Source organism: Miniopterus schreibersii (genome assembly GCF_964146895.1).
Source record: "Miniopterus schreibersii genome assembly, chromosome: 1".
Lineage (NCBI taxonomy): Eukaryota > Metazoa > Chordata > Mammalia > Chiroptera > Miniopteridae > Miniopterus > Miniopterus schreibersii.
This window is the reverse complement of record NC_138101.1, coordinates 143094044-143108697: the sequence shown is the minus strand read 5'-3', so window position 1 is coordinate 143108697 and position 14654 is coordinate 143094044. Positions and strand designations below refer to the sequence as shown.

The window sequence follows — 14654 nt, the reverse complement described above, 5'->3', positions numbered from 1 at the left end:
TCTTCCTGTAACTTTTACTAATCTTCCGGATGAAGATTTATAAAATAAAAATACCAAAGGGGCGGAAGAAGCCATATACCAATACTGAAGTCTAGTTAATTATGCTCAAATATTGAGAAGGAAATGTACTAATATCTGCAACTTTCTTTGAAAAGCATTTAAAAAATCCAAGATGGACTGACTGCTGGATGGAGAGATAAACAGATAGGTGATAAAGCAAGTATATAAAAATGTTAATGTCTAGGTGGTGGGTATATGATCATTCACTGAATAATTCAGCTTTGCAGTAAGTTCAAAAATTTTAATAACAAAATGTTGAGAAAACTCAGGAGGTGCTTTACCTTCTTTTCATTTTAATCCTTATGTTTTCTAATCTGTGAGCTCTTAAAGGAATAGAGTATTATAACTAAAGTGAATTTTGAAGTAAAAAGCCACCCAATTGCCTAATCTGGCAGAACTTTACTTCTATTCTTACACTTAACATAATAAGCTTGCTTTCATCTGTGCTAGGTAGAAGTCTTTAGAAGTTTTCTTTTTTTCTTTTTTTTTAATATATCTTTATTGATTTCAGAGAGAGGAAGGAGAGGGAGAGAGATGGAAACATCAATGATGAGAGTCATTGATTGGCTGCCTCCTGCACGACCCCTGCTGGGGATCGAGCCTGCAACCCGGGCATGTGCCCTGACCATGTGCCCGGACCGGGAATCGAACCCGGGCCTCCTGGATTCTAGGTTGATGCTCAACCACTGAGCCACACCCAGCCAGTTTAGAAGTTTTCAATAGCCAAGAACTATCAAATTCTCGGACACAAGACATAAAATGGCAAGTAAAAGGAAGATATTACAAAAAACATCTGTACTGAATCTGTCAGTGCTAATGACAGTGTACCAAGCAAGAAAGAATAGCTCAACAAAGCCAATAGCAATTTCTTTTAACTTTGAAAATGTGGAGAAATCCACAGGATAATCTGGCACCTTCTGAATGAATGAATTCACAATATCTTTCCCTCTCAACTATTTTGATTTATATTCTGAAAATGGATTTCTTTAGTTTCCTTTATCTTCTATCACCATTTATTTGGCCCCCTTTACCCTTTACTACCCCCAACCCCTTCATTTGGTAACCACCATTCATTCTGTTGTCTGTGTCTATGAGTTTCAGTTTTATATCCCACAGGAATGAAATCATATCGTTTTTAGCTTTTACTGACTGACTTATTTCGCTAAGCATAATATTCTAAAGGTCCCAGATCATGTATCATAGAAATGTACACTTGAAACCTATATAATCTATCTTATTAACCAATGTCACTCTAATAAATTTAATAAGAAAAATAAAAAATAATAATTCTGGAGATAGTTTCCTTTCTCCACTGTGACAATGGATATTCTTGCTGAAAGTCTCAATTCCAAAGATGTTGGGGGAATGGGAGAGAACAGCCACAGTGCTGAAAACCCTCTTCTTTAGCTTTTAAAAGTAAATAGCACATAAACCTTAGGTGAGAAACAAGATGGTGGCGTAGGTAACAGCTGCACCTGCTGCCTCCTGCAACCACATCAAAATTACAACTAAAATACAGAACCACCATCACTCAGAACCTCCTGAAATCTGGCTGAACAGAAGTCCCACAACCAGGGAACTGAAGAAGCACCAAGGCCGGTAGGACGGGCGCAGACGCAGGCGGATCGGGGCTGAATTGTGCAGACGTGGCCGCGGGCCCACAGCCGGTGCCACAGTTGAAACCCAGGAGGGAATCTCGGTGGCGGAGGTTTCCCCGAGGACGGAGGGGTCCCAGCCCCACAGCAAGCCCCCAGCCCAGGGCTTCAGGCCGGGAACAGACGCCCCCACAACTCCGGGCTGTGAAACCAGCGGGGACTGTCGCTGAGAGTCGTGGAGGCTGCGGGAGCCCCAGGCTTTCCTCTTAAAGGGCCCATGCATGGACTCACTCAGACGCGCTCCCTCTGAGCCCAGTGCTGGGCAGCAGCTTGAAAGGAACCGGGGACACTTGCGGAGGAACTAACCTGCCTGAAATCCGGGAGGTGGAGGGGCAGCTTCCTCCCAGGCAGAAGAGCTGACAGAGGCCATTGCTCCTTTGGCGAGTCCTCCCCACACACAGCCGGCAGGCAGGCGCCATATTTGAATAGCCAGCACCTGACTCACATATCTGGCCCCGCCCCGTGATTCCTGGAGGCCCCGCCCCTCCCCACCTGCAGCTCATCCAGGCCATTTCCAGGGGCTTTTCTGTGTAAGTGGCCTCTCGAGCCTCATGCTTAGGACTTTCCTAAAATCTCTCAAATAAGCAGCAGCAGGCCCCATAGGGCTTAATAAGTGGCCCCAGGCCTGGCACTGGCGGCAGCCTGCATTGGCTCATTGCTTGGCCTCTCCTGGACAACGCAAAGCCCAGCACAAGTAGCAGCCAACTACGGTTTGCAGTGTAGCTCATGCTGGGTGGCCCTGGGCAAGGCACTGGCAGAGGCTGACTTTGCACCTCCCCCGAGGCCCCAGAGACAGTGCACCTGGTGGTCAGACTCGACCACGCTGGATTACAACCCTACCACATCCACGAGTGACACTCAAGGGGCGCACCTGGTAAACACCAAAGCTTCACTGAAGTAAATCCTGATCCATAGGGGTGTCTCCAGCAGAGCAGCTTTTTGGCTGTAGTTGCAGCTGGTCCTCACAGCTGATTGGCCTGGGGGTCAGTTCCTCCCAGGGATGCCAACAGCAACCAAGGCTCAACTACAACAGGACAGTGCACACAGCCCACACAGGGGAGCACCTAGAAGGCCCAGCTCAGGTGACTGGGGAAGCTGAGCCACTAGACCCTACAGGACACCTACTATACAAAGCCACTCTACAAATTCCAGAAGACACAGCAGCTCTACTTAATACATAGAAACAAACACCTGGAAGCAGCCAAAATGTGGAGGCAAAGAAACATGTCACAAAGGAAAGAACAGAAGAAATCTCTAGAAGAGGAACTAAATGAAAGAGATCCGAGCAAGCTAACAGATACAGAGTTCAGAATTTTGTTTATAAGGATGTTTAAGCAGACTGTTAGGGAAATAACTGAGAAAATCGATAACATAATAAAGTACCAATTTGAAATGAAGGCTACAGGAACAGAAATGAAGAATAATTTACATGGAATCAACAGTAGAGTAAAGGACGTTGAGAATCAAATCAGCAATTTGGAACAAGAGGAAACAAAAAACACCCAACAGAAGAGCAAAAAGAAAAAAGAATCCAGAAATATGAAAATAGTATAAGGAGCCTCTGGGACAACTTCAAGAGCCCAACATTCGTACTATTGGGATGCCAGAAGGGGAAGAAAGAGACCAAGAAATTGAAAACCTATTTGAAAAAATAATTACAGAAAACTTCCCCTACCTGAGGAAAGAAATAGACTTACAAGTCCAGGAAGCACAGAGGGTCCCAAACAAGAGGAACCCAAAGAGGCCCACACCAAGACACATCACAATTAAAATGCCAAAGGTTAAAGACAAAGAGAGAATCCTAAAAGCAGCAAGAGAAAAGCAGTTAGTTACCTACAAGGGAGCACCCATATGACTGTCAGCTGATTTCTCAACAGAAACTTTGTAGGCCAGTAGGGAGTGGCAAGAAATATTCAAAGTGATGAAAAACATGGAACTACAACCAAGATTGCTCTGACCAGCAAAGCTATCATTTAGAATTGAAGGACAAATAAAGAGCTTCACAGACAAGAAAAAGCTGAAGGAGTTCATCACCACCAGAGCAGGACTACAGGAAAAGGTGAAGGGTCTTCTTTAAGAAGAAGCTAATGAACAAAAGAATCTGACGAACTAAATAGATCCAGAGACACTGATGCATGCAACAGACGATCGTAGTTCGGAGGAAGGAGGGAAGGGGTGAGGAGGGTGGGAAGAGATTAACCAAAGAAGTTATATGCATAACCCATGGACACAGTTAATAACGGGGTGAAGGCCTGTGAAGGGGGTGGGAGGGAAGTGGAGGGGATCAATTGGGGAGGAAAATGGGATACCTGTAATACTCTCAACAATAAAGATAAATTTAAAAAGTAAAAAAAAAAGAAAAAGAAAAAGAATATTTCTAAGGCATGAAATCATAATATCTAGAAAGATAAGGTATAGATACCACTCACTCACTGTTGGTAGTCTATTTGGCAGTGTTTATGCCATAACCCATAATACTACAATTCCTTAGAGAAAATCCCAATTTATGCAAGAAGTCACATATAGAGATAATTAACTAGTAATGCAGTCACGCCTTGAAAGGGGAACAAAATGACACAAGGGATGGAAGCAGGAAGACTACCACCTTTCACTGTATATCCTTTTGTACTACTGCTCTAATGCCTCCCTGGGTCATGTAAGCAGTACTTACCAGAATTTTATCAGCTTTGGCTTCACTAATCCCCTTAATATTTATTAGCTCCTTCTTTGGTGCATAGGCAACAGCCTCCACAGTATGGAATCCAGCTTCTTCCAATTTTTTCACATCATTGGCATTTATGCCACATTGCTGCAATTGAAGAAAACCATGGATAAATGTAAACTTCAGTTTTCTCATCTGTCTAATGTGGATATTTGACCTACCTACTTCATAGAGCTATTTGGAAGAACTGTGATATTATATGCAAAAGCTTTGAAAAGTGTGCCCTACATATAAGGTATTTAATAAAAAATGATCAAAATCAGGAGTTCTAAACTAGCACTATCCCATGTTCATTAAAGTGGACTCATCATAAATTGGGATTATTAAACCAGTAACTTCCAACTACTGGAAATAAACCTGTAATTCTCAACCTTTTATTACTGGGATATTAAGTGAACTTTGCGACCCTATGTCCTAAAAGACCAATTTAAGCCAGTATTTCCCAATGTTTTCCACATCAAGCACACATAAAAAATTCTATTTTTTACACTCAACTGGAGTTAACAGATGAGGTTACCCCAGAACTGAGGAGAGCACTATCTTAGCATATCAATATCTTTTTGAAAAATAATAATTAAAAAAACTTTTTGTATCACAATGACTAGAAGTCTCTGCTCTAACAACCAACATTGAGAATGGCGAAAACTGTTTTTGGTCAGACTTGTATACCACTTCTCAAAACAAACCACTTCTTTCTCCCTATATACAAAGTCAGCTTTGGTTTTATTAACTACTGAAAGCATGACTTCTGGGAAAGTATGAATTAGTAGGGGAATGTGTATGTATTAGGGAGTCAGGGAAGGTTTGGGAGATGAGAGAATGATATCTGCCCATAGAAACCATGTCTGCTATTAATATTTAGGCAATAAGCAATACATGTGTGCATATAAGGATGTTCACGATACCGAAAGTTATGACTCTGAACTCTCTAATGTTTATCACAAACCTGTCGTAACTTCCGGTGTCTTGAAGCTTAGCCGGGGATGGAAAGAATATGCGTAGAGACAGAAGAATGAAGGCTTTCTCTGCTTTCCCTCCTACTTCTTTTAGCCCATGTACCTGCACTAACACTGGGGTCTCCATACAATGAACAGAAACAGTACAAGGCCCTGGCCCTGGTGCTTGATGTTCTTGTGCAAAGTCCTGAATCAGATCCTGGCTCTTATACCTTAACAACTACAAGCCTTTCTCCCTGACCATGACAGCTGTCTTGCTATTAACTTTAGCACATATCTGGATCTTTCCTCCCTGCATCACTGGCCAGACCACTGTAATACCCAGGACAGTAATTTAATGCTTAGTACAAACAGTACAGACTCTACCATGGGATCCGAGGGCGGCTTAGTTTCTGACAATCAAGCTCTGAGAAAGAAAAGTGATAAAGTAGAATTCCTGGCAAAAGAAGAGATCTGCCCTGACATGTTTAGCAACTATCTTAAGCCTTTCCACAGGATCCTTCCCAACCCTTCTGAAAACTAATTTGGGTCTTGACCATAGGTAGTAAAGGTTGTGATTTCTCCCAATAGGTAGAAGAATCTAGTCCAGCTTTAAAATTCCCAAATTAGAAAGAATCACATGATCTTACTCATATGTGGAATCTAATGAACAAAATAAACCAATGAACAAAACAGATCCAGAGACATAGAAGCATGGAACAGACTAACAAATCTCAGAGAGAAGGCGGGGGGGGGGGGGGTGAGGAGAGAATAACCTAAAAATTTATATGCATATATGCATAACCCATGGACACAGACAATAGTGTGGTAAAGGCCTGGAAGGGGGGGGTGCAGGGGGGAGGGGATCAATGGGGGGGGAGGGGACATTTGTGATACTTTCAACAATAAAGAAAAAATAATTCCCAAGTTAGCAACTAAGTACATACCTCTAATCGTGAAATAGGTTGCGGGCCAAAGCTCTCTTCTTCCACTGAAGTATCTGCATTTGCTTCAAGCTGCATCTGCATAGCCATTACTGTGCTCAATACTGAAAAATACAGATGGCCATCAGGAAGAACACTAGAAGTACAGAGCTGCAAACTTAATTTTGCAATAAATCTCTCAAGAATTGCTAGGCTTTTGGTGTAGTCACTGATCTACCCAGAGGCAAGAAAAAGAACAAATCTCTCAACAGCTTTCCCTTCTGCCTAGCTAGTTGTACCAGAAAAACTTTAGGAAGAGTCAGGACTATTCTGTTTCTTAAAGATGCACAGGTTAACTAGATCAACTACATCCCCGTTCTCCTGCTTCATATTCCTTGAGAGTAAGGGCCAAGTCTTGTTTGTATATACTCCATGATACATTATAAATGTTAGGTGTTTCATAAATATTTGGTAAATGAATGCAGACTTTCCAGGACCCTTCTTAAAAAACACACAAAAAAAAACGTTGATGAGAGATTAAACTGCTTCAGTTCCATTGTTCCCTTCTAGCAAGTGGGAGTTGGAGGTGGTGGGACAGGCATGAAATAAATGTACAGAATGAGTGCCCATAAGCCTCCATGCCTGGTGGAGAAACAGTGGACTGAGATGAGAAAAGTACTTCCCATCTTAGGCAAGGATCATAGCTTATTAGTTACACATTATGCTTCTAACAGGAGTGCATGAAATTTAAAGATCACCATTTTAATCAATTCCAGACCTCACGGAATGCGCAAATGAATAAATAACATGCAAGTAGCCTGCTCACTCTGAAATCATCCATTTAAGCATAAGGGTTATACCTAAAGTGTGATTATTATAAGAGTTAAGACTGCTCAGGTTGAAAAGAAGAACTGAGAACAAAATTTTTTAAAATTATTTTCAAGAGGTTTTATTAGTAAAAGTGAACAAATCTTAATATCCACAAGAATAAAAGGTCTTAAATCAAACCAAAACAATCTGGATAATTTAACAGTCAGGATAAATCTAATTCAAAAGATAATAGATATGAAATCTCCATTCTTAGAGACTTGACAGATGACCATTTGTTCTCCCTTGTTTCAGGTATAGATCTCTTAGATGGCAGTTTTAGCATAATGTGAGTCTTTGACAATTCCAAATATTGAAATCACCTGATTGCAATTTAAATCTCTTCCTTCATAGTTTTATGAAAAAATGGCACTTCAGAGTAACAAGGAAAGAATGGTGTTTTTAATAAATAGTGCTGAGTTGATTGGATAGCCTTATAAAACAAGACAGAAAAACCTATTTCCAATCTAGATTATAGATCTAAATGTAAGAAGTAAAACAAAGCTTTTAGAATATAGGTGAATATCTTCATGACTTTGGGATAGAGAAGATTTCTTGAACTGGATATATAAAGCAGTAACCTAAAAGGAAAAGGTTGAAAAACTGGACTACACTTGAAGAATGAAAACTATAGCTCAGCTGGCACGGCTCAGTGGTTGAGCAGGGACCTATGAACCAGGAGGTTATGGTTCAATTCCCAGTCAGGGCACATGCCCAGCTTGTGGGCTCGATCCCCAGTAGGGGCCTGCAGGAGGCAGCTGTTAGATTACTCTCACCATTGATGTTTCTTTCTCTCCCTCTGAAATCAATAAAAACATATTAAAAAAAAAAAAAAGTAAAAATATAGTGAAGGGAGAAAATATTTACCACATGTACAGTCAAGGGTTAACTAGACTATATAGTAAAACACTCCACCAAATCAGTGAGAAAGGCAACCCAGAAAAAAAACAGGCAAGAAATTTGAATAAGCACTTCACATCACACTAGAAGATAGCAAAATAGCCAATAAACATATAAACAAATGCTCAACCTCATTAATAATCAGGAAAATTAAAACGAGATATTACTATATACTCACGAGAATACCTAAAATTAAAAAATATTGACAATATCAAGTGTTGGCAAGCATGTGGAAAAACTAAACATACACTGCCATGCTGATTTTAGTGTAAATTGGTACAACTTTGGAAAACTGGCATTAAATGCGAAAGTTGAAACAGACAAATGCTGTGATCGAGGAATTTCACTACTCTATATTATTAACCAACTGAAAAGCATACACATGTATACCAAGGTGTGTCCAGGAATGTTCTCAGCAGCCTTCCTCATACAAGCTAAAAAATATAAGCAATCCAAATGTTCACCATAAGTAGAATAAGGAATACCATATGGCAACAATAAAGTACTGCTATGTGCAAAGACATGCATGAATTTAAAGACAGAATATTGAGTGAAACCAGATATAAAAAAACAGGTGCCCCTTAAAATGTATACACACTTTAATAGCTGATAGCTCAATTTTGAAAATGAAATGTATTTTAATAAACACTGCCTTTATAATTATTCAAAGTGAGCGTATACATTTTTGGGGGACACCCTATATATAGCATTACTTAAAGGAGCATTTGAAATCTTGCTTCCCCGCATGTCATTAGTTTGGCACAAATAAACTCATAAATATAAATATATATATATATAATTACTTATATAAAATTCAGAAACAGGCAAAGTTAGTCAACGGTCCTAGAAGTCAACAATGGTTACCTTTGGAGAGAAGAGAGGAGAGTATTAGACAAGAGGGCACAGGAAGACTTCTGGGGTGCTGACAGCATTCTTTTTCACCTGACTGGTGATTATTTTGATTGTACAGGAATATTCGTTTTGTAATAATTCATGGAGCTGCATACACTTTTGATTTGAGTTTTTCTATATGTATATTACACTTCACTTTTATTTTTAAAATTTTTATTTAACGATTTCAGAGAGAGAGAAAGGGAGAGAGGGGGAGGGGGGAGGGGGAGAGGGAGGGGGAGGGGAGAGAGAGAGAATTGATTTGTTGTTCCACTTATCTATGCATTCGTTGGTTGCTTCTAGTATGTGCCCTGGCCGGGGATGACCTAGGTGTATGGATGCGGAGGACGCTCTAACCAACTGGACTACCCGGCCAGGGCTACCCTTCGCTTAGAGGTTTAAAAAACAGCAGCTCACTACAGATCATTCCCTCGCCAGACATCAAGTGAACGGTCCTCCGATTAGATAATAAAAAGATATTTTTAGCAACTAGAGTAAGCAAAGCATGGTGTAATGGAAAGAGGGCTGACCAGAAATCCGGAAACCCTGGCTCTAACATAAAACAGCTGTGATTTTTAAGTCATTACGCCTCCGGATCTCGGCTTCCTAGCCCACGGCCACAAGATGGGTGTTGCAAATGACCTCAAAAAGGCTCCTCCCAGCTCTAAAGACGGGTCCGCTTCCGTTTTCGCCACAACGAATTCCGAGGGCCGGTTGGACGCGGGCACGCCCTGCCTCATTCGCCGCGGAGGGCCGCATAAGCCGGCTCGCGGAGCACGGACCCTGGTCCGGGTCTGGCTAACGCGGGTGGGGGCACTGGCGGTGGAAAGGGGCCCCGCCTACGCCGGACACACTCACCTGGGCCTGCAGCGCTGCTCGCTCCAGCGGGCTGCGCGCTCCGACCTCCGTCCGCTGGCCCGGCACGCGCCCGACCCCGGCCGGCCTCCAGACGCCCTCGCTTGCGCCCCACTTCTCTCCTCCCTCACTCCGACCTTCTGCTCACAACCCCAGCGAGTTTCGGCTCCCAACTACGAGCCTCGGGGAACGTCTCAACTCCCCTCAGGCCTCAGCCTCCGGCTGCAGCGCGCGCTCGACCGGCCGACTTTTGTAAATCCCGCCAAACCCTCTGGGGCAGGGTCACGCCCGCGTCAACGTAACGTCTCCCCGCCCTTCTCGGGTCCGCCTTCTAGCCGCCCCGGCGCTGCTGGCGGGCCCCAGAGGTAAGCCCAAGGAACCTGACCTTGCATGATACTATGTATTGCCCTCTTCTTTTACCCCTTAGGACTAACTCAAAATTTGTGAGTTGCCGCCTTCTCTTTACCAAAGACTACAAATCTCAAGTAGTGGAGTCGCTCGAGACTACATCTCCCAGTATGCACCGCCGGCGGACGGGGTGGACGCGGGGCCTCCGCCTCTCTCGGAAGTAGTCTGGTTCCTGAGCGCTGCCCTTGGTTAACTTCGTAAATATCTAACTGAGCGTGAGCTTTTGGTGCTTTAGGTAGCTCTGAGCCTCAGACTCAATCAAATTTCCGGAGCCAGGCGCTTTCCAGGTCCCTGGAGGTGGTGGAGCTGAGGGAGCTAGAGTAGATGGATGAAACTGGGAAATCTAGCTGGTGGAGGGGGTGGAAAAATGGTATGAAAATGATATTTTGCTGGAGATTGCAGGACTCCAGAGGAAGGAGGCATTGATTTTGAGAAGGTAAACCTTATCATGGTTTATTGGAAAGTTTGTTATTCTTGTTTTAAAGTGTGAATAGGGTTCCCCCGGCAAAGAAGTAGTGCTGGAAGCCAAGCAAATAGGAGCATTATTATGGACATAGAAATTTAACAGCATGGTCAAGGAATAGTATTGTCTGATGAGGAAGGAAACGTAGCCTAACCGGTTTTGAGACTGGAGAGTTACGTTTTAGTTCAAGCTAAGAAAAGGCTTAAGACCATGTATGGAGCTTTGGTCTTCAGTCTTTAGGTAATGGAGAAATCATTGAAGTGTTGAAGCAGACAAGTCATGGTTAGATGTATTTCCCCCACCACCATTATTTTATATTTGTGGAGTGCTTTCAAGTTTATAAAGTTTTCACTTAATCCTCACACCAATATCTTGTGTCAGTCAAGTATAAATTTCAGAAGAGAGAGAAAAGACAGCAAAAGCTGTTAGGAAGTTCTTGCAGTATTTCTGGCAGGAGATGAAAGGCTTGAGTTAGAGCAACGACAACAGATTCAGGAAGCATTCTGGAAGTACAATCAACCTAACTTAATGATTATAGATAGTACCTGGTGCTAATGAGCTGCCTTCCATACCAAAGATACCCACATTTACCTCCCATTCTTCACATATACTCCTCCTTAAAGCATCTGCAAATCCATAGCCCCTCTTGGCCGAGTGAAGTTACATGACTTTGACCTTTACTAAAATTCAATTCCTGTGACTGTGGATGTTAAATCAGAGAAACCCCATCCACAGAAAGATTAAGAAATTGAGAGATTGCCCTGGCCTGGTAGCTCAGTTGGTTAGAGCATTGCCTGATACCTCCAGGTTGAGGGTTCCATCCGAGGTCAGGGAACATACAAGTCAACCAATGAATGCATGAATGAGTGGAGCAACAAATAGATGTTTCTCTTTTAAAAAATCAATTAAAAAAAAATTTTGAGAGACTAAGAAAGTGGGAGAGAGGCTGAGACAGAAACAGTTTTGAATTCTGACTGCTTTCTAGTTGTCTTTTCCAGTTTCTCAGGAACCCAACAGCACTTACTTCTCTTAAGGTCTATGAGATACACCTACATTCCAAAAAATCTCCGTTTTCTACTTAAACCAATTTGAGTAGTTTTCTGTTCTTTTCCTCCAAGACAACCCACTGAGAACTTGGATATAAGACAAACTAGATTTCTCACTAACAGTTAAATGAGCAATTCATAAGTATATTTATATAAATGTTTAATTGAAAAGTTTTGGATATATCCTTAATTATAACCTAAGTGACCTATCTGAAATCTCAGAGAAGCAACCTCTGATAAGACCAAAACTCAATTGGCAGAAACCCAATCTTTTGTCTGAAGAAAAATAATCTCATCAGCATAGACAGTCTGGAATATATAAAGGAAATTGGAAAAGGGAAGTCCAGTGTCCAAGTGATCCTTCTGAACAGTGCAAGGATGACTCAATATTAGGAAGTCTTTTATTAACAGGTCATCCTGGCTGGTGTGTCTCAGCCATAGGTTGAGCATCAACCTATGATCCAGGAGACTGAGGTTTGATTCCTGGTCAGGGCACATGCCCAGGTTTTGGGCTTGATCCCCAGTAGGGGGTGTGCAGGAAGCAGCTGATCAATGACTCTCATCATTGATGTTTCTATCTCCCTCTCCTTCCCTCTCTCTGAAATCAATATAGATATATTAAAAATATATATATTAACAGGTCAAAGAGAAAAAAGTTAATTTCATCATTTGAAAACTCATTCAATAAAATTCAACATAAATTCCTGATTAAGGGGAAAAATGGTAATTATATGTTTCCTTAACATGATCAAGAAAAAATTCAGGCACTCCAAGTAAGCTGCCATCATGTTTACTGGTGAAACGTTAGAAACACTTTCATTAAAACCAAGAACAGCCTTGGCAGGTGTGGCTCAGGTGGTTGAGTGTCATCCCATGCACCAAGAGGTTCCCGGCTCAATTCCAGGTAAGGGCCCATGCCGGGGCGTGCAGGGGGTACCCAAATGATGTTTCTCTCTCACATGGATGTTTCCCTCCCTCCCTCCCTCCCTTCCACTCTCTCTGAAAAGCAATGGAAAAAATATCCTCAGGTGAAGATTAAACAAAACAAGGACAAAACTGTCTGTGGTCACTATTGTTTACTATTGTTTAGGAAGTGCCACTAAGTACAATAATAAAAAATAATAAAAACAAATAATAAAAGATGTAAATGTTGGAAAAGATTTACAGATATGATTATATACCTGGGTAGTTTAAGGGACAAATAAGAGATTACATTATGTAACTAATTATGAATATAAAAAGATGAGAGCTTTACTAAGTGTTAACAATAACTAATTAGACAATGTAATAGAAAAAAATCCCATTCGCAGTAGCAACAAAAACCATAAATATCTAGCAATAAACTTTAAAAAATGCTCAGGACCTACATGGAAAAATATCTAAAACTATGTTCCCAGAGGAGAAAGCTCAATATTATAAGCTTGAAAATTCTTCAAAATTAGTGAATTCTCAATAGAAATCCCAGTGGGATTTTTGGCAATCACTGTTGGTTGTCTACCCAACAGTCATCACCCTTCTTTATAGCTAAGAGAACCTAGTGTGTAGAAAGATGCCCAGCAGTAAGCTTTTGGATGACTTTGCCTTCATCTGTATTCTTTTTTGTATTGTTTGAATTTTTGGTATAAATTTGTTTTGACTTTGTGATAATTTTAATATTGTAACAAAAATATAAAATCCCTTGAAATAAACTTAACAAGAAAAGTGCACATCCTATAAGAAGGAAACTCTAAGATATTAAAAGACACAAAACAAAACATACTGTACTTGTATTGGAAGACTCAACATCTTAAAGGTATCAATTCTCCCTGAGTTGATCTTTAAATTTAATGTAATGTACTCTGTAAAAATGCCAAAAAAATTTTTTTGGAAACTGAACAAGCTAGTTCTCACCTTTATATGGTAAAATAAAGAGTAAGAAGAGTCAGACCCTGAAATAAAAGGGTCTGAACTGACCAGATATTAAAAGATACTGCAAAACTACAACAATTAGAAGGTATTTGTAGAAAAAAGTTAGGTCAATGGAACAGAAGAGTTATTCCAGTGTCTTAGTTTCCTATTGCTGCTGAAATAAATTATCAAAAATTTAATAGCTTAAAACAAAAATGTATTATCTTATAGTTCCGAAGGTCAGAATTCCTAAATGGGTTTCACTAGACTAAATCAAGGTTTTGACAGAATTGTGTTCCTTCTGGAGGTCTTAGGAAAAACTCTGTTTCCTTGCCATTTCCAGTTTCTAGAGGTGTCTGTGTTCTTTGGCTCAAGGCCCCTTTGTCTTCAAAGCCAACAATCACTGACCTCTGCTTCCATATTCACATCTTCTCTGATTCTGACATCCTCATAAGGACCCTTGTGATTACATTGGGCCCACCCAGCCAATCCAGGATAGTCTCCCCATGTCAAGATCCTTTAAAACATCTGCAAAGTCCCTACTGCCATGAAAGGTAATATTCACAGGTTTCAGGAATTAGGATATCTTTTGACATCTTTGGGGGTAGGGGGCTGTTATTCTGCCTGCCATTCCCAGATATGTATATCTGAGATACATACATATATATGAATACATAGAGAAATTTAGTATATGATAAAAGAGGCATTTCAAATCAGTGGGAAAAATAAGACTGTTTATTAAATGGTGCTGGGATAATCACATTGCCATCTGGAAAAAATTAATTTGAATCCTTATCTCACAATTTATGTTAGGGTAAATTTCCAAATGTAAAGTATTAAACCATAAAAGTTCAAAGAGAAACTGGATCTTACAATGGGGAAAATCTAAGTATGGCACAAACCCCCAAAGCCATAAGAGAAAATATTAATATGTTTGACTATATATCTTTAAAATTCTTAATGGCAAAACCCATCATAAGTCAAAACAACAAATGGGGGAAATTTGGCAACCTTTATCACAAAGAGTTATTTTTTCTGTATA

At 40.9% G+C, this 14654-nt stretch overlaps 1 protein-coding gene across 3 annotated transcripts in view; it reads right to left on the bottom strand.

The window, feature by feature from the left end:
* RAD51 (RAD51 recombinase) overlaps window positions 1–9895 on the bottom strand; it is a 28714-nt gene extending 18819 nt beyond the window's left edge. The window contains exons 1-3 of one of the 3 annotated variants that reach the window (XM_081127892.1): window positions 9812–9895; window positions 6320–6420; window positions 4387–4524 (exon numbers count right to left, since the gene is read on the bottom strand). In XM_081127892.1, the coding sequence (XP_080984018.1) occupies window positions 4387–4524; window positions 6320–6406 (225 nt within the window). In that variant the 5' untranslated portion in view covers window positions 6407–6420; window positions 9812–9895. Of the gene's footprint in view, window positions 1–4386; window positions 4525–6319; window positions 6421–8865; window positions 9045–9811 lie in introns of those variants that run through there. The other 2 variants (XM_081127893.1, XM_081127894.1) reach the window with 2 other exon arrangements.
* Between the last annotated feature and the right edge of the window lie 4759 nt (window positions 9896–14654).